The 20,949-nt window shown below is 38.1% G+C and overlaps 1 protein-coding gene across 1 annotated transcript in view; it reads left to right on the top strand.

Moving 5' to 3' along the window:
• Window positions 1–709: 709 nt before the first annotated feature.
• The window catches only part of NRG4 (neuregulin 4), a 39,824-nt gene continuing 19,584 nt past the window's right edge, over window positions 710–20,949 (top strand). The window contains exons 1-2 of the mRNA XM_039238168.1: window positions 710–719; window positions 3,405–3,498. Of these exons, the coding sequence (XP_039094099.1) occupies window positions 710–719; window positions 3,405–3,498 (104 nt within the window). The remainder of the gene's footprint in view (window positions 720–3,404; window positions 3,499–20,949) is intronic.

Raw genomic sequence — 20,949 nt, 5'->3', positions numbered from 1 at the left:
TATGCCTTAATAGCTACTTTCCTGTGCCAGATGCCAGACATTTTTTAAAAGCAAGGCATTTGTAAATTGGTAAATACTATGTCAATCGACCGTAAATTTGTAAAAAGTACAGTACTTTCATAAAAGTTTTAAAGCTTCCATAGAAATGCAAACCTTTTAAATGCTTTTAAAGATTTCTCTATAAGTATATTTTTGGCCATTTTCGATAAGCTGAAAAATTGGAAGTTATGAATAATTCTGTTTAAAAGTCAGATTAGAAATAAGCTTTATGAAAAAGTAAAAAGTCAATTCAGGTCATCCAGTTTCATTTAGAGAGTCATATCTTTTATATATAATCTTATATAGTATGCTACTGTGATAATGTTTATTTAAAAAACATTTGACTTCTCTGCAGAGATTTAAGATTACATTATTTAGTCAATGACTTATATTTACTGTGTTTATTCTGTTTAATGTTGATCTTTTAGTTTTTTATGTTCAGATGTTTTTATTGATATGTAGTAAGTAGCTAAAAAAATAGATGCACTAACTGAAGAATTTTATCACTAACATATAAATGTCTTAGTTTTCATCATTTAAAAATGTATGCTAATAGAATATTTGACTATTATAATACCTTCAAAAGATAATCTCTCCTAAATTATTAATTTTAGGTGCTGTTTTTCAACCCTAAACTTTTGACCAAGAATGAAACTATTTAAAAATTAAGATGCCAACAGGTAACTTCTTGTAATTTTACACATTTGTCAGTGTGTGTCACATAGCAATAGAACCCCCCACCCCTGCGAAAAAAGGTGTGTTAATACAAAGCTTTATTTTTCCCTATCTAAAATTGTTCCAGGAATTTGAAATATTTTGGTTTTGAAAGATCACTTTTTATAGCATAAAACTATTTTATTTAGACATATATTTTGTTGCTTTTTCCAAATTGACAAATTCTAGCTTACTTTATATCTAAAACCAACTTCACAAAAGAATACATGATATTATCACGTGTGGAAATTAAGAAGCAAAAAAGTTTAAGAAGATGAACATAGGGGAAGAAAAGGAAAAATAAGATAAATACAAAGAAGGAGGCAAACCATAAGAGACTCTTAAAATACAAGCTGAGAACAAACTGAGAACTGCTGGAGGGGTGGTGGTTGGGGAATGGGCTAAATGGGTGATGGGCATGAAGGAGGGCACTTGTTGGAATAAACACTGGGTATCATATGTAAGTGATGAATCAACAAATTCTACTCCTGAAACCAATACTACACTATTAACTAACTTGAATTTAAATAAACAATTTTTTTAAAAGGAATAAATGAAATCAAAATAACAAAGTAGATTCAGAGATAATGCTTCAAGTTAAATGAGCATTCTTTACAGACAAAATACCAGATTTTGGGACCTGACTGGTTATAATCCAGTTAAAAATAAAGACATTGATTTCAGCTATTCTGTGATAAAGTTACATTCTACTCTCAGTGGAAAACCCTATGTGATGATTCCTGTGATTCTGATGTAATGTTAATTGGGATTTTATTTGTTAGCCATATTATTCCTGAAAAATGGTAAGCAGTATCTTATTAAAAGTTGTTTTTGATTGTAAAGAAGCACACCATTGTATAAAAAAGAAAAAAGCCAGAAAAATTAGTTCTGATTAGTTTACTTTCTTTTTTCCCACTTAAAATTTTTTCTACTTCAGTTTTCTTCTTTGTTTTTGTTTTTTTTTTTTGTTTTTTTTTTTTACTTTCATAGTTATAATCATGGGGAAAAAATCTGTTATAAGATGTCTGATAAGACTGATAGGGGAATTCTAGTCCCTGCCCGAAGACTCCCATTCTGGGTTTTCCTTCCCAACCTGCTTTCCATGAGAACAGACTATAAACTCTCACCTCTGCTTATGCTCTGGGCTGAGACCTCTGGAGAATGATCTCTCTGAGCCCACCAGTGTAAAATAAACCTCCTGCCTTCCAAAATCTTCAAGTGCCAGCTTGGTTCTTCTGCCAAGTGATCCAGACCAGATTCCAGAATAATAATGTCATGGTGATTCCAATTCTTGTCAATTTTAAAGTAAAAGGAACATTTAAAAAATTTAAATTCTGGTGGTGGAAACATCTGGCTCAGTAGCAATTATATTTTAACAACTGTTGATATTCAGTGGTAAATAAAGGCTAGAGGATTTTTTTAATGCCAAATTTGAGTAATGCCATTTTCTTCACATAAGATAATTCTAGGTTATTTTCTAGACAGACAGTTAGGAAGTAGTGATGTACAGTTTTATCCCTCTTAAAGGCCAAAAGATAAAGTGCTCAGCAATTTGCCCTTCTAATTATAAATAGTAGTATAATGATTCAGTGATTTTATAGATATTTCTAAATTTTTCTGTATAATGGTTTTGGTGACCAGGAATGAAAGAAAAAGGTTTAAAAAGATAGGTGTGGGGAGGGAGGTACAGGATGGAAGAAAGGAGAGGGACCATGGGAGACCAGGAAAGAAAAGAGATAAAGTAGGATAAATGAAAGGTCAAAGATAAAGAAGGATATAAGGATGAAGAAAGAAGGGGGGAGAGAAAGCAAGCAAAAAAGAAATGGAAGTTTATTTTTTCAATATTTTAAAAGTTTTGGCTGTATATCAAGCAGTGACTTAGGTTTTTAATTTTACTTTAGAACTTTAGATAGTCTTTTCAGTTACCAGCTGTTACCTAAAATCCTCTTCCAAATCAAAACTTTGTAAGATTACATTTTGGTCTTTTTTTGTCGTTGTTGTTATTTTAAAGATTTTATTGTTAAGTAATCTGAATACCCAGTGTGAGGCTGGAACCCACAACCCCCGAGATCGAGATCGAGAATCGCATGCTCTACTGACTAAGCCAGCCAGGCATCCCTAGGTTTTTTGTTTTTTTTTTTTTAATTTTAAAATTGTCATAAATGAATTATTTAAAGTTAATTTTGGAAATTAGAATTTATTTCAATTATATAAATAATTTTCCTACAGCAGTTTCATAGTTTAATGAATTTTAGACCAAAAGGAAGGAATTTAAATATACCTTTAGAACAAGAAAAACTCTAAACAAAGCTGCAGAATCTTAGTATTAAATAGAAAAGCCACTGTTTATTTTAAGATCCTAATTGCCTTTTAAAAGTCTAATGAATATAGAGATTCCTTATTTCTGTAATATAATCTATAAATCTGTTATAATTAATGGCTGTATCTTTAGGACAGATTAATTTTTCTCTCAAAGGGATAGAAATCCCTGCTTATCAAATAGGGAATAAGATTAAGTTCTTCATTTTGAGGAGCAATTCTTCATTTTAATTTTTAGAGTTGCAATTTCAATCTAAGATACTTAGTCCTTTACTTGTTTTATTAGAAAAACTTAATTTGCCTTTCTCCATTTCATTTATGTATGTGTTTAGATCACGAAGAGCCCTGTGGTCCCAGTCACAGGTCATTTTGCCTAAATGGCGGGATGTGTTATGTGATACCTACTATTTCCAGCCCATTTTGTAGGTAAGTAAAATGTGCTGGGGTGGGGAAGGCAATTTTATTTTTTATCGTCTACTAACTTCTTTGGGAAGTGATAAATATTGATCAAAAAGTGTAAGATGAAAACAATTGAGGAAAACTCTATATAAAATGAAGTTATACTTTTTTTTAATGTTTATTTAATTTTGAGAGAGAGAGAAAGAGACAGAGTGTGAGCAAGGGAGGGGCAGAGAGGGAGACACAGAATTGGAAGCAGACTTCAGGCTCCAAGCTGTCAGCACAGAGCCCAGTGCAGGGCTCAAACTCATGAACCGTGAGATCAAGACCTGAGCTGAAGTCAAGAGTCAGACACTTAACCTACTGAGCCACTCAGGTGCCCCTGCTTTTTATACCTCATAATACATTTAGAGATCTTTTCATGGCAATACACAGAGTACTTTATTATAACTGCTCAGTATTATATTTTACACAAGTACTATGGTCTATTTAACCCTGTTGATAGACATCTGGGATGTTTCTCATCTTTTCCTAATGCAAATAATGCTGCATATGTATGTAATTTTATAGAGTGCAAGTTAAATTCCAAGATTTGTCTAGTGAAGGGTATATGCATTTGTAATTTTGATAGATATTGTCAAGTTGCTTTGCATAGACATTCCTACCATCTATGTATGAGAGTGCTTCATTGCCCAGCAGACTGCATTGTCTATCTTTGGACATTTACCAATCTGAAATGGTATCTCAGTATTGCCTTAATTCACATTTACCTTATGATAGGAGGAAAGGTTGGATCATTTGTATTCCCTTTCTATCAACTATTTATTCTTTATATTCTATCCCAGCTTTCCTTTTTTTTAAATTTAAATTCCAGTTGTTAACATACAATGTAATATTAGTTTCAGTTGTAGAATTGAGGGGATTCATCACTTACATACAACACCCAGTGCTCATCACAACAAATGCAGTCCTTAATACCCATCACCTATTTAACCCATCCCCTTACCAACTTCCCCTTTGGTAACCATCAGTTTGTTGTTTATAGTAAAGGGTCTGTCTCTTGGTTTCTCTCTTGCTCTATCTTTTTCCCCTTTGCTTATTTGTTTCTTAAATTCCACATGTGGGTGAAATCATATGGTATTTGTCTTTCTCTGTGACTCATTTCACTTCGGATGACACTCTTTAGCTCCACATCATTGCATATGGCAAAACTTTATTCTTTTCTATGGCTGGGTAATACTCCATTTTATGTATGTACCCACAGTTCTTTATCCATTCATCAGTTGATGGACATTTGGGCTTTTTCCATAATTTGGCTATTGTAAAGTTTAAAGACCTTTTACCTCTTTGGCCAGGTTTATCCCAAAGTATCTTATGGTTTGTGGTATAATTGTAAAAGGGTTAATTCCTTGATTTCTCTTTCTGCTGCTGCATTATGGGTAGATAGAAATGCAACCAATTTCTGTACTTTGTTTTTGTATCCTGCAACTTTGCTGAATTCATGGATCTGTTCTAGCAGGTTTTTTGGTGGAGTCTTTCAGTTTTCCACATAGAGTATCATGTAGTCTGCAAAGAGTGAAAATTTGACTTTTCCCTTGCCAATTTGTATGCATTTTATTTCTTTTTGTTGTCTGATTGCTGAGGCTAAGACTTCCAACACTATGTTGAACCACAGTGGTAAGAGTGGACATCCCTGTTTTTTTTGTTCCTGACCTTAGAGGGAAGTCTCTCAGTTTTTCCTCATTGAGGATGATATCAGCTGTGGGTTTTTCATATATGGCCTTTATCATGTTGAGTTATATTCTTTCTATGTCTACTTTCTTGAGGGTTTTTCTTGAGGCATTTGTCAAATGCTTTTTCTGTATTTATTAATAGGATCATATGGTTCATATCCTTTCTTTTATAAATGTGGTGTATCATGTTGATTGATTTGCAAATATTGAACCAGCCCTGCAACCCAGGAATAAATTCTACTTGATCCTGGTGAATAATTCTTTTAATGTATTGTTGAATTGTATTTGTTAGTATCTTGGTTGAGAATTTTTGCATCCAAGTTCATCAGGGATATTGGTCTGTAATTCTCCTTTTTAGTGGGGTTTTTGTCAGGTTTTAGAATCCAGGTAATCTGGGATTCACAGAATGAGTTTGGAAGCTTTACTTCCATTTCTATTTTTTTGAACAGTTTGAGTAGAATAGGTATTAATCTTCTTCAAATATCTGGTAGAATTCCTCTGGGAAACTGTCTGGCCTATGACTCTGGTTTATTGGGAGACTTTTCATTATTGATTCAATTACTTTCCTGGTTATAGGTCTGTTCAAATTTCTATTTCTTCCTGTTTCAGGTTTGGTAGTATGTGAGTTTCTAGGAATTTTTCCATTTCCTCTAGCTTGGCCAGTATGTTGACATATAATTTTTCTGGTATTGTCTTAAAATTGTTTATATTTCTGTGGCATCTGTTTTGATCTCTCCTCTTTCATTCATTATTTTATTTAGTTGTGTTTTCTTTTTGATAGGTCTTGCTAGGGGGTTATCAATTTTGTTTATTCTTTCAGAGAACCAGTTTTTCATTTAATTGATCTGTTCTACTGTTGTTGTTTTTCTTAAGTATCATTTACTTCTGCTCTAATCTTTATTTTTTCCCTTCTTCCGCTGGCTTTAGGCTTTATTTGCTGCTTCTTTTCTAGCTCCTTTAGGCATAGGGTTAGGTTGTATATTTGAGACCTTTCTTGCTTCTTGAGATAGGCCTTCATTGCAATGTACTTTCCTCTTAGGACTGCCTTCACTGCATCCCAAAGGGTTTGGACTGTCCTGTCTTCATTTTCATTTGCCTCCATGTATTTTTAAATTTCTTCTTTAGTTTCCTGACTAACCCATTCATTTTTTAGTAAGAATGTTCTTTAACTTTCATGTATTTGTGTTCTTTCCAAATTTTTCTTGTGCTTGATTTCAAGTTTCATAGCATTATGATCCAAAAATATGTATGGTATAATCTCAGTCTTTTTGTACCTACTGAGAGCTGATTTGTGACCCAGTATGTGATCTATTCTGGAGAATGTTCCATGTGTACTTGAGAAGAATATGTATTCTGCTACTTTATGATGAAAAGAACTGACAATATCTGTTAAGTCCATCTGGTTCATTGTGCCATTCAAAGCCACTGTTACCTTGTTGCTTTTCTGCTTATATGATCTGTCCATTGCTGTAAATGGGGTATTAAAGTCCCTTACTATTATGGTATTATTATCAGTGAGTTTTTTTATGTTTGTTATTAATTGATTTATATATTTGGATCTTTCAAGTTAGGGGCATAAATATATTTACAATTGTCAGATATTCTTGATGGATAGACCCCTTAATTATGATATAATGCCATTTTTATCTCTTGTTACAGTCTTTGTTTTGAAATCTAGTTTGTCTGATATAAGTATGGCTACTCTGGCTTTCTTTTTACTTCCATTAGCATGATAGATGGTTCTCAATTCCCTCATTTTCAATGTGCAGGTGTCTTTCAGTTAAAATGTGTCTCTTGTAGGCAGAATATAAATTGTTTTTATCCATTCTGATACCTTATTTCTCTTGATTAGATCATTTAGTCCATATACATTCATAGTGGCTATTGAAAGATGAATTTAGTGCCATTGTGTTGCCTGTAGAGTTGGTGTTTCTGGTGATGTTATCTGGTCCTTTGTAGTCTTGATTGCTTTCATCTTTGTTACTCCACTCAGAGAGTCCCCCTTAAAAGTTCTTGCAGGGCTGGTTTAGTGGTCAGGAACTCCTTTAGTTTTTGTTCGTCTGGGAAACTTTTTCTGTCTCCTTCTGTTCTGAATGACTGCCTTCCTAGATAAAGGATTCTTGGCTGTAAATTTTTCCTGTTCAGTACATTGAATATTTCCAGCTACTACCTTCTGACCTACCAAGTTTCAGTGGACATGTCTGCTGCTAACCTTATGTATCTATCTTTGTCAGTTAAGGAACTTTTATCCCTGGCTGCTTTCAGAATTCTATCTTTTTTGCAAGTTTCACTGTGATATTTTGTGGTGTTGACCTGTTTTTGTTGATTCTGAGGAGAGTTCTCTGTGCTTCTTAGACTTGAATGCCTATTTCCTTTCCAAGTTTAGTGAAGTTCTCAGCTATAATTTGTTCAAATAAACCTTTTGTCCTTTTCCTCTCTATTCTTGTTCTGGGGCTCCTATAGTATGGATATTATTTTGTTTCATCAACTAAGTTCTCTAATTCTCCCCTCATGATCTAATAATTTCCTTTCACTCTTTTTTTTTCAGCTTAAGTATTTTCCATAATTTCATCTTCTGTATCACCTATTTCTCCTCTGCTTCTTCAGTCCTTGTTGTGACTATATCCAATTGGTTTTGTATCTCAGTTATAGCATTTTTTAAATTTTGTCCTGACTAGTTTTCAGGTCTTTGATCTCTGCAGCAAGGGTTTCTCTGGTGTCTTCTATGCTTTCTTAAGGCACAAATAGTAGTCTTATGACTGTTTTTCTAAATTCTTGTTCAGATATATTGCTAATATCTATTTTGAGCAAGTCTCTGCTTACATTTCTTCTTCTTTTTGGGAGAATTTTTGTGGGGAAAATCCTCCATCTTGTCATTTTGGCTAAATTTCTGTCTTGTATGTGTTTTAAAAGCCTTTTAGATTTCCTGCACCTGGGAATACTGCTATATTAAAAAGGGGCCATACACTGTCCAGGGCCTGGCCCTTCAGAAAGCGTTTCTGGTATATGCTGTGTTCACTCTGCTGCTGTATTTTGGCTCCTCTTTTCCATGTGTCAGTCCTCTGCAGAGCTCCTCCCAGCTTGTAGTGTGGGAGTATTTGGATCTTTAACAAGGTGTGCTTTGATTTGTTTGTTGAAATAAGCCTGGAGAAAGGGGGAAAATGAAAGCCTGGTCCCAAACAAAGAGAAAAGGAAAAGGAACAAATAATATCAGAGAATCAAAAAACTATGTCTATTCCAAAGATAAAGAAAGGAAAAATAAAAAGAAAATGAAGAAAAGAAAAAAGAAAGAGAAAAGAATAAAAAAGCCTGATTTCAACAAAAAAAAGGAGAGGGATGGGGGGAACAGGAAATGAAAAAAACAAACGAGAATGTATGAGCCTGATTCCAAAAACAGAAGAAGAAGAAACAATAAAATAAAGTACTGCAGGTGTCATTTTGAAGCACTTGATTTTCAGTGCACTTGGTGTTTGGGGGCTGCTCTCTGTGCTGTTGTGGAGGAGAGGCTCACTGCATTGGCTCAGAGCCAGTCTTGCCCCAGTAAATAAGCAGTTGCCCAGCACATGGTGGGGATGGGGGGAGGGGGGCGAGTTTGGTGTAAGTGCCCACCTCTGCTGGGGGCCTCTGTGTTGCACTCTGAAGTCCCACCGTGTTGGTGTTGGAGGGAAATTGGTGCCACCCCAGTCTCTTGTCCCTGGACTGAGGATCTCACACCCCTGCTGTTCAGGCAGCCCTCACAGAATGACAGGGCAGTCAGCTCATCCTGCACCACAATTCTCCTGCGTTTTTTCTTTGGCCTGAGGCTGGAACTCAAAACCTGAAATCTTAAAGGACCCTACACCATGCGATCCACTACCGTCTGGAGTACAGCCTTTCCAGGTGGTGTCTGAGACCTCTGTCCCTGAAAAATAGTCCCATGCCTACACAGTGTGCAGAAGCTATGGTGTAGCACTGCTAACAGCAGCAAAGGTTATATTCCCTCTTGGTGCTCCTCTGTCCCCTGCTAATGAAAGGCCTGGCCCCTGCATGGTCTTTCATCCCTGGGGAGGCAATATACCCTCTTCCAAGAGTACTCTAGGAAGGGGAATGTTCTCTCCCAGTGGGCCCTGGAGATTATCTCCTAGACCTCTGTATGCACTCTGGGGCCAGCTCCCTCCTCCCAGGGAGCATGTGACACAGCTCCACTCTGGGAAAGTCTTGACCTTCGAGAACCTCAGAGTTTTAGCTCCAAATGCTGTTTCAAAAAAAATAAAATAAAATAAAACCTGTGACACTCAACACTAAGTACTTCTTGATCCCCAGTCCATGGTCCAGAGAGGGTTTCCTCTTGTGCGAACCCAAGGCTACACTCTCTCAACCCCTCTCACTTTCTCTCCCTTTTGTCTCTCCATGATAAGGGTTCTCTCCCCTTTACAACCCCTCTGTTTTCTGTCTCCCAATTTACTTCCATGCGCCTTATACCTACCAAAGTGTATCCCTCTAACTGTGAAGATCTTTCTGCTACTCCACGGATGGCTTTCCTGGGTGTTCCAAGTGACCTGACCTCAATACAGCTGTATTGGAAAAGCCCAGTTTTGGTTTTGGGGTGATAGTGGGGTTCATGAGGGCCAGAGCTGATGGCCAAGAAAGAATTCTTGAAGACATCTTTGGTACCAAAAGGTGATTTAATTGAAGCACCGGGACAGGACCCCTGGGCAGAAAGAGCTGCCCTGAGACCATGAGGAGACACTGGTTTTATACTATGGAGTTGGGGAAGGTAAAGTCCAGGGGAAGTTTCCAGTAAGATTTCCGAATGCTAAAGAAGACTCATAGGATACTGGAGGCCTAGCTACTGTCAAGCTAAGGTGGTTTTCCCTATAGCAAAGCATTAGCATTAGGACAGTAGGGAGTTCTTGGAGAAAAGTTTTACTCTGCCTGCCTCAAGTATTTGTCAGTGGGCTGAAGGTTATAAGGAAATTTGTTCTGCCATTTCCTTCTGCCTTTGTTTCCCATATCACTATGGAGGGATGATATCGGGGATCCAGGAAACAGAGTCTATAGGTTTCTGGCAGTTAGGCTATTGATAAGTTTGCCTTTTTCTTGTAATTTACTGAGATATTTATAAATAGTTGGAGACTCAAGTCCTGTAGGACTATAATCTCAATCAGTTAGCCAATTGTTTTTCCCCTTTCCTTAGTTCTTGGGCAGTCAGGAGTGCCCTAGGAATGTCATGCATATCCCCCTGGGAGGGAGGGGGGCACGGGGTGAGGGGGTGTTTTCATGCAGCCTGTCAGCTTGCCTTATGCGCCCTCATCACCCCTACCGTTGCTATCATAACTCCTGGCCTAGTGAAACTTTTAAACCAGATTTGAATATCAGATAATTTGAAGTTCTTTTATTTTTTATTTATTTTTATTGAATATAGTTGCCATAAAATGCTGTATTAGTTTAAGGTATACAACATAGTGATTTAACAATTCTATACATTATGCAGTGGTCATCATGAAAAGTGTAATTACCTTCTGTCACTGTACAAAGTTATTACAGTATTATTGACTATATTCCCTACGCTATACTTTTCATTCATGTGACATATTAATTTTATAACTAGAAGTCCATCCCTCTTAATCCTCTTTACATATTTCACCTATCCCACTATCCCCTTCCCCTTTGGCAACACACCAGTTTGTTCTCTATATTTATGGTTCTCTTTCTGTTTGTTTGTTTTATTTTTTTTTAGATTCCACATTATAAGTGAAACCATATGGCTTTTGCCTTTGATTTATTTTACTTAGCATAATACACTCTAGGAACACTATGTTGTTGTTGAATGGCAAGATTTCATTATTCTATTTTTTCAATAGTTTATTGTCAAGTGGGTTTACATATAACACCCAGTGCTCATGCCCACAAGTGCCTTCCTCCATGTCCCTCACCCCCATTCTCCTGCCTCCTGCCACCATCAGTCCTCAGTTCTCAGCATTCAAGAGTCTCTCATGGTTTTCCTCTCTCTCTCTCCCCCACTATTTTTCCTCCCTTCTTCTCCCCCATTGTCCTCCGTTAAGTTCCTCCTAATCCTCCTATACGTGCAAACATATGGTATTTGTCCTTCTCTGCCTGACTTATTTCGCTCAGCATTACACCCTCAAGGTCCATCCATGTTGCTACACATGGCCAGATTTCATTCTTTCTCATTGCCATGTGGTATTCCATCGTATAGATAAACCACATACTCTTGATTCATTCGTCTGTTGATGGACACTTAGGCTCTTTCCATTTTTGGCTATTGTTGAGAGTGCTGCTATGAACATTGGGGTACAGGTGCCCCTATGCATCAGCACTCCTGTATCCCTTGGGTAAATTCCTAGCAGTGCTATTGCTGGGCCGTAGGGGAGTTCTATTGTTAATTTTGTGAGGGAAACTTCACACAGTTTTCCAGAGTGGCTGCACCAGTTTGCATTCCTACCAAGAGTGTAACAGGGTGCCCATTTCTCCACATCCTCGCCAGCATCTAGACTCCTCTGATTTGTTCATTTTAGCCACTCTGACTGGCGTGAGGTGGTATCTCAGTGTGGTTTTGATTTGTATTTCCCTAATGAGGAGGGATGCTGAGCATCATTTTATGTGTCTGTTGGCCATCTGCATGTCTTCTTTGGAGAAGTGTCTGTTCATATCTTCTGCCCATTTCTTCACTGGGTTGTTTGTTTTTCGGGTGTGGAGTTTGGTGAGTTCCTTATAGATTTTGGATACTTGCCCTTTATCTGATATGTCATTTGCAACTATCTTTTCCCATTCTGCCAGTTGCCTATTAGTTTTATGGATTGTTTCCTTTAATGTGCAGAAGCTTTTTATCTTGATGAGGTACCAATAGTTCATTTTTGCTCATGATTCCCTTGCCTTTGGGGTTGTGTCAAGTAAGAAATTGCTGCGGGTGAGGTCAAGGGGGTTGTTTCCTGCTTTCTGCTCTAAGGTTTTGATGGTTTCCTGTCTCACGTTCAGGTCCGTTATCCATTTTGAGTTTATTTTTGTGTATGGTGTGAGAAAATGATCTAGTTTCATTCTTCTGCATGTTGCTGTCCACTTCTCCCAGCACCATCTATTTTTTTTTTTTTTTTACAAATAGTTTATTGTCAAATTAGTTTCTACATAACACTCAGTGCTCATCCCCAAAGTGCCCTCCTCCATGCCCATTCCCCCTCCCCCCCACATCCATCAGTCCTCAGTTTTTGTCAGCATTCAAGAGTCTCTCATGGTTTGCCTCTCTCCCTTTCCCCCACCATTTCCGCCCTTCTTCTCCCGCTTGTTCCTCCGTCAAGTTCCTCCTAATCCTCCTATACGTGCAAACATATGATATTTGTCCTTCTCTGCCTGACTTATTTCGCTCAGCATAACACCCTCAAGGTCCATCCATGTTGCTACACATGGCCAGATTTCATTGTTTCTCATTGCCATGTAGTATTCCATGGTATAGATAAACCACATCTTCTTGATCCATTCATCTGTTGATGGACACTTAGGCTCTTTCCATGTTTTAGCTATTGTGGAGAGCCAGCACCATCTATTAAAGAGGCTGTCTTTTTTCCATTGGATACTCTTTCCTGCTTTGTCAAAGATTAGTTGGCTGTACACATTTGGGTCCAATTCTGAGTTTTCAATTCTATTCCATTGGTCTACGTGTCTGTTTTTGTGCCAATACCATACTGTCTTGATGATGACAGCTTTGTAGTAGAGGCTAAAGTGTGGGATGGTGGTGCCTCCTGTTTTGGTTTTCTTCTTTAATATTATTTTGAATATTCAGGGTCTTTTGTGGTTCCATACAAATTTTAGGATAGTTTGTTCTGGTCTTCAGAAGAATGCTGGTGCAATTTTGTTGGGATTGCATTGAATGTGTAGATTGGTTTGGGTAGTAATGATATTTTAACTACATTTATTCTTCCACTCCATGAGCATGGAACGGTTTTCCATTTCTTTGTGTCTTCTTCAATTTCCGTCTTAAGTTTTCCATAGTTTTCATCAAACAGATCTCTTATATTTTTTGTTAGGTTTATTCCTAGGTATTTATGGGTTTTTATGCAATTGTGAATGGTATCAGTTTCTTGATTTCTCTTTCTGTTGCTTCATTGTTGGTGTATAAAAATGCAACCGATTTCTGTACATTGATTTTGTACCCTGCAATTTTGCTGAATTCTTGGATCAGTTCTAGTAGGCTTCTGGTGGAGTCTGTCGGGTTTTCTATGTAGAGTATCATGTCGTCTGCAAAACGTGACAGTTTGACTTCTTCTTTGCGAATTCTGATGCCTTTTATTTCCTTTTGTTGTCTGATGGCTGATGCTAGGATTTACAGCACTATGTTAAACAACAGTGGTGAGACTGGACATCCATGTCGTGTTCCTGATCCCAGGGGGAAGGCTCTCAGTTTTTCCGTGTTCAGGATGATGTTAGCTGAGGGCTTCTCATAGATGGCTTTTATGATGTTTAAGTATTTCCTTCTATCCTGACTCTCTTTCAGGTCTTTATTAAAAAGGGATGCTGTGTTTTGTCAAATGCTTTTTCTGCATCTATCGACAGGATCACATGGTTTTTATCTTTTGTTGATGTGATGTATTACATTGATTGATTTGTGAATATTGAACCAGCTCTCTAACCCGGGAATGAATCCCATTTGATCTTGGTGGATAATTCTTTTTATGTGCTGTTGAATTCGATTTGCAGGTATCTTGTTGAGGATTTTTGCATCTGTGTTCATCAAGGATATTGGCCTGTAGTTCTCTTTTTTTGCTGGCTCTCTGTCTGGCTTGGGAATCAAAGTGATGCTGGCTTCATAAAATGAGTCCGGAATATTTCCTTCGGTTTATATTTTTTGGAATAGTTTGAGAAGAATGGGTATTAATTCTGTTTCAAATGTCTGGTAGAATTCCCCAGGGAAGCCATCTGGCCCAGGGCTCTTATTTGTTGGGAGATTTTTTATAACAGATTCGATTTCCTCACTAGTCATGGGTCTGTTCAAGTTTTTCTCTCTTCCTGTGTGAATTTTGGTAGTGTGTGTGTGTGTGTTTAGGAATTTGTCCATTTCTTCTAAGTTTTCCAATTTGTTGGCATATAAGCTTTCATAGTATTCCCTGATAATTGCTTGTATTTCTGAAGGGTTGGTTGTAATAAGTCCATTTTCATTCCTGATTTTGTCTATTTCAGTGCTCTTTCTTTTCTTTTTGAGAAGCCTGGCTAGAGGTTTGTCAATTTTATTCATTTTTTCAAAAAACCCACTCTTGGTTTCATTGATCTGTTCAACTGTTTCTTTGGTTACTATATTGTTTATTTCTGCCCTGATTTTTATTATTTCTCTTCTTCTACTGGGTTTGGGGTGCCCTTGTTGCTTTCCCTCTAGTTGCTTTAGGTGCACTGTTAGATTTTGCACTTGCGCTTTTCCTAATTTCTTGAAATAGTCCTGGAGTGCAGTGTACTTTCCTCTTAGGACTGGCTTCGCCATATCCCATAGAGTTTGGATTGTTGTGTTTTCATTTTCATTTGTTTCCATATATTTTTTAATTTTTTCTCTAATTGCCTGATTGGCCCATTTGTTCTATCATAGGGTGTTCTTTAACCTCCATGTTTTTGGAGGTTTTCCAGACTTCTTCCTGTGATTGATTTCGAGTTTCATAGCATTTTGATCTGAAAGTGTGCATGATATGGTCTCAATTCTTTTATATTTATTGGGAGCTGCTTTATGTCCCAGGATGGATCTGTCTTGGAGAATGTGTCATGCACACTTGAGAAGAAAGTGAATTCATGGACTCAGGATGTAGAGTTCTAAATATATCTGTCAAATTCATCTGGTCCAATGTGTCATTTAAGTCCATTTTGTCTTTATTGATTTTCTGTATAGTTGATCTATCCATTGCTGTAAGTGGAGAATTAAAGTCCCCTGCTATTGGCACGTTTTTATCAATAAGAGTGTTTCTGTTTGTGATTGTTTTACATATTTAGGTGCTCCCATATTTGGTGTGTAGACATTTATAATTGTTAGCTCTTCCTGATGGATAGACCCTGTAATTATTATATAATGCCCTTCTTCATCCTTGTTTAAAGTTCATTTTGTCTGTTATAAGTATAGCTACTCCAGCTTTCTTTTGACCTCCAGTATCATGATAGATATTTCCCCTTCCCCTTACTTTCAATCTGAAGGTGTCCTCCAGTCTAAAATGAATTTCTTGTAGACAGCAAATAGTAGGATTTTTTTTTATCCATTCTGCTACCCTATGTCTTTTGATTGGGGCATTTATTCCATTTACATTCAGTGTTATCATTGAAAAATATGGGTTTAGAGTCATTGTGCCCTTTGTGGGATTTATGCTTAAGGTGGTGTCTCTGGTATCTTGCGTTCCTTGCAACATTTCCCTCAGAGAGTCCCCGTCAGGATTTCTTGTAGGACTTGTGCAGTGGTGACGAATTTTTTCCATTTTTGTTTATTTGGTAAGACTTTTATCTCTCCTTCTATTCTGAATGACCGGCTTGCTGGTTAAAGGATTCTTGGCTGCATGTTTTTTCTGTTCATAACATTGAAGATCTTCTACCATTCCTTTCTGGCCTGCCAAGTTTCAGTAGATAGGTCTGTCACCACTCTGAAAGGTTTCCCTTTGTATGTTAGGGCCCTTTTCTCCCTAGCTGCTTTCAGAATTCTCTCTTTGTCCTTATGTTTTGCCATTTTCACTTTGATATGTCATGCAGAAGATCGATTCAAGTTATGTCTGAGGGGGCTTCTCTGTGCCTCTTGGATTTCAATGTCTGTTTCCTTCCCCAGCTTGGCGAAGTTCTCTGCTGTAATTTGTTCAAGGACTCCTTCAGCACCTTTCCCTCTCTCTTCCTCTTCTGGAATTCCTATGATACGGGTATTTTTCCGTTTGATTGTATGGCTGAGCTCTTGAACTCTTCTTTCATGCTCCTGTATCTCTTTTTCTCAGCTTCCTCTTTGTCTATAATTTTGCCTTCTAAATCACTTATTCTCCTTTGTGCCTCTTCAATCCGTGCATTGAACGCCTCCATTTTATTTTGCATCTCATTTATATCCTTTTTTAATTCATCACAACTATTTTTACCTCCATAATCTTTGTAGCAATAGTTTCTCTGATGTCTTCCATGCCTTTTTCAAGGCCAGCGATTAATTTTATGACTATTGTTCTAAATTCTTGTTCAGTAGGCACCCTCCTACACTGTTGGTGGGAATGTAAACTGGTACAGCCCCTCTTGAAAACAGTGTGAAGTTTCCTCAAAAAATTAACAATAGAATTCCCCTATGACCCAGCAATAGCACTGCTAGGAATTTACCCAAGGGATACAGGAGTGCTGATGCATAGGAGCACATGTACCCCAATGTTCATAGCAGCACTCTCAACAATAGCCAAAAATGGAAAGAGCCTAAGTGTCCATCAACCGACAAATGAATCAAGAAGATGTGGTTTATCTATACGATGGAATACTACATGGCAATGAGAAAGAATGAAATCTGGCCATGTGTAACAACATGGATGGACCTTGANACATGGCAATGAGAAAGAATGAAATCTGGCCATGTGTAACAACATGGATGGACCTTGAGGGTGTTATGCTGAGCGAAATAAGTCAGGCAGAGAAGGATAAATATCATATGTTTGCACATATAGGAGGATTAGGAGGAACTTAACGGAGGATTATGGGGGAGAAGAAGGGAGGAAATAGTGGGGGAGAGGGAGAGAGGCAAACCATAAAAGACTCTTGAATACTGAGAACAAACTGAGGACTGATGGGTGTGGGGGGGAAGGGGGAGAAGGGCATGGAGGAGGGCACTTGTAAGGATGAGCACTGGGTGTTATATGGAAACCAACTTGATAATAAACTATTTGTAAAAATAAATAAATAAATAAAATAAAGTCTAGATTGATAAAAAAATAAAAATAAATTCTTGTTCAGTTATTTTGCTTATATCTGTTTTGAGCAGTTTTTTGCTGTCAGTTCTTCCTGGAATTTATTTAGAGGAGAGATCTTTTGTTTTGTCATTTTTATTAGATTTCTACCCCTTTTTAGTTTTAAAAGCTTGTTATGCACTCTACACCTGTGAGTGCTGCTGTACCAGAGAAGGCTCTTTGACTGTCCAGGTCCTGTCCGTTCAGAAAGTATTCTTTGAATGGTATATCTTGGTCTCTCTTGCTCAGACCTTGGTTATTTTATTTTCCTACTCGTTTTTGGGACTCTCCATCATGAATACTTTGGCTTGTTTCTTGAAGTAGCTCTGAAAAGAAAACAGGCAGAGAAACACACAGGGAGCAAAGGCACTCAAATGTTAGACAAATCCAAGAAACACACAAACTGAAAGGGAAAACGAAAAAGAAAAGAGGAAGGAGGGAAGGCAAATAATAAGAAATAAAAATACATAAAAAAAGAAGAAAAGAAAAGAAAAAAGAAGAAACCCAATAGACAAAGGACAGTCTAAAGCACATAACCAGATTTCCCAGCTACAAATAAATAGCCGGGTGTATGCAGTGCTGGTGGAAGAGCATAGAGAAAGATAGCAATGACAGGGCAGGGATGAAGCAAAATTGGAAATGAAATGAGCATGCAGAAGGAATAAGAGCCTTTTTTTTCAAAGAGAGAAAAAGTGGAATATGGTTTTAGAGGAGGCAAAAGAGATGACGATGATGCTACTCAGAGAAACTATATAGTCTGATTACTCCAGAGAGAGATAAAAAGGTAGTGGTGGAAGTGTAGAATTTACATCTAGAGAATTGATTAAATGTGATTGTTTAAGGAAGCCAGTGACCAGAATTAATCAGGGCAGTGCATCCATGTTGGTCTTGCCCCAGCTCTGGTAGGAAAAAAAAAAAAAAAAAAAAAGGAGAAGAAGAAGAGGGCAGCTCTCTAGCAGGGATGGGCGTGGTTTGGTCCAATGCATTCCATGTGAGTCCTGTCTTGGCGGTTGCGTGGAGAAAAGTGGTGGCGCCCCAGTCCGTTCTTGAACCAAGCATTGCAACTCTCTCTTTTCGGTGTGATCTCCCCATGCCAGGGGCACAGCCAAGGTGGGCAGTGCTCTATATCCCAAGCCAGGCCTCGTCCAGATCTCAATCTGCACGCCCCATTGAAATTGCCCGAAATATAAACTCAGAGGGGAGTCCCCTAGAGCAGTTTCAAGCGTCTTGCCTTCCCCCTGGGGATCGAGCCAGAAGCCGCTGCTCCCATCTCCTCCAGGTCAGACTGGTGAGCGAGGAGTAGTCTCACCCCGGGGTCACCTGGGACCAGTGCGTCTTGACTAAAGTCAGCTGGACAGCAGGAAACCGTGTCTCTGTGTGTCCCGTTGCCTGAATTATAAACTCGCTGGCGAGTCCCTTAGAGCCTTTCCAAGCCTCTCACCTCTCCCCTGGGGATCGAGCCCAGCCAGAAGCACAAGTGCACAGCTTCAGGCGCTGCTGTGTCCCCTCCAGGTCCAGCTGGCAAGCAAGGAGCAGTTTCACCCGGGGTTACCTGGGACCAGTGCATCCCGCCTAGGGTCAGCTGGACAGCAGGAAACCGGGTCCCTCTGTGTCCCGTCGCCTGAAATATAAACTCGCAGTCAAGTCCCTCAGCAGTTTCAAGCCTCTCGCCTCGCCCCTGGGGATCCAGCGGAGCCAGAAGCACAAAGGTGTGGCCGGCATGCGGCCCCTCCTGATCAAGCTGGCAAGCTGGGGGCTGTTTCCCCTGGGGTTGCCTGGGACGAGTTCGTCCTGCCTAGGGTCAGTTGGAGAGCAGGAAACTGGATCCCTCTGTGTACTGAGTGGAGGTTTTTCTCTTCTCCAGAGACAGGGACAGTGTCTTGAGCAGTTTCGGCCACTTTTTTTCCCCCTAAACTCACTGTGGCTCCCCGCAGAGGGGGATCCTCCCTCCCTCTGTGTCTCCGGTCCTGGCCCGATTTTATCTTTCCCAGTTCACACTCACACTATAAGGTTTTCTCAGCGGACTCTGTCTCCTTTTCCTCCCAAACTCCTCCATTCTGTAAGGGTTCCTATGGCTTCAGGCCTTCTCTGTTTGGGAAATGTGGGCGAGTGTTATGTATGGAGCTCTCTACTTCTCCGCCATCTTGCCTCACCTCCAAGATTTCATTATTCTTTATGGCTAAGTTATATTCCATTGTATATATCTACCACATCTTATTTATCCATTCATCTATCTTTGGACACTTGGGCTGCTTCCATATCTTGGCTATTGTAAATAATACTGCAATAAACATAGAGGTGAATATATCTTTTTAAATTGTTTTTGTTTTCTTTGGGGTAAATACCCAGTAGTAGAGTTACTGAATTATATGGTATTTCTATTTTTAATTTTTTGAGGAATCTCCATACTGTTTTCCACAGTGGCTTCACCAATTTACATTACAACCAACAGTTCCCCACATCTTTGCCAATATTTGTTATTTCTTTTTAGAAATTTCTTATCTTCTTTATACTAGCTGTTTTAACAGGTATGAGATAACTCACTGTGGTTTTGATTTACATTCCCTGATGATTAGTGATGTTGGGAATCTTTTCATATGTCTGTTGATCACCTGTATGTCTTTGGAAAAATGTCTACTTAGTTCCTCTGCCCATTTTTTAATTAGATTGTTGGTTTGGTGTTGAGCTGTATGAATTTTTTATATTTTTAAAGTATTTATATCATTTGCAAATATCTTCTTCTTGTTCAATATGTTGGCTTTTTGTTTTACTGATGATTTTATTCTCTCTGCAAAGGTTTGTAGTTTGATGTAGTCCCAATAGTGTTTGCTTTCCTCCATCTTGCCTGAGGAGTCCTATGTAGAAAACTGTTACTACGGTTATGTGTATGAGATTACTGCCTATGTTTGCTTTCAGGATTTTTATGGCTTAAGGTCTTGAATATTAATCCATTTTGAGTTTATTTTTGTGTCTGGTATAAGAAAGTGATTCAGTTTTCATTCTTTTGCATGGAGTGGTCTAGTTTTCCTAATATCATTTGTTGGAGAGACTGCCTTTTTATCACTGTATGTTTTAGCTCTTTGGATTTTGACAAAGAGTATTTCCAAAATGGCACCAAGATAAAATTATCTGTTTGTATTTTTACCTTCTAAACTTTCATATTCAAAGGAACTTCATTAAAACAGTTAATTATATTTCCCACATAATAAATTATTTGGAAATATAAAAATAAGCAATGGGGTTGCCTGGGTGGCTCAGTCGGTGAAGTGTCCAACTTCGACTCAGGTCATGATCTAGCTGATTTGTGAGTTCTATCCCTGCATCAAGCTCCGTGCTGATAGCTCGGAGCCTACAGCCTGAAGCCTCCTTCAAATTCTTTGTCTTCCTCTCTCTCTCTCTGCCCCTCCCTGCTTGCATTCTGTGTCTCAAAAATAAATAAAGTTTAAAAACAATTTTTTTTTAAAGCAAGCTGTATCTATGTGTATTTTATAGACATAGAGTTGGCCCAACTTCAAAAAAATAGGAGTCAGATCCATTCAATTTGGAGATAAGAAAAGAATAATATAAAGAGTTTTGCTGATACAGTCACAGATTAATGCTATTACTGCCTGAATAGAGCTAAGCTGAGCTGTGCTGCTAGTACTCAGGTGTCAACATTTCTATAATGGATTTATGTTATAGTTTTAAGAATTTACTGTAGTTTATAGCCTAGAGTAAAAGCATGCTACTGTTTTTGAACTTCAGCTGTGAATATTAACACAATAGGAAAAAATATATAGCATGTTTGAGATTTCCATTAACATTGTTCAGGTTTTATTCACTTAAAAATT

The sequence above is a fragment of the Hyaena hyaena genome, unplaced genomic scaffold, assembly GCF_003009895.1.
Source record: "Hyaena hyaena isolate Hyena2069 unplaced genomic scaffold, ASM300989v1 scaffold_137, whole genome shotgun sequence".
NCBI lineage: Eukaryota > Metazoa > Chordata > Mammalia > Carnivora > Hyaenidae > Hyaena > Hyaena hyaena.
This window is presented reverse-complemented; position numbering and strand designations above follow the sequence as displayed.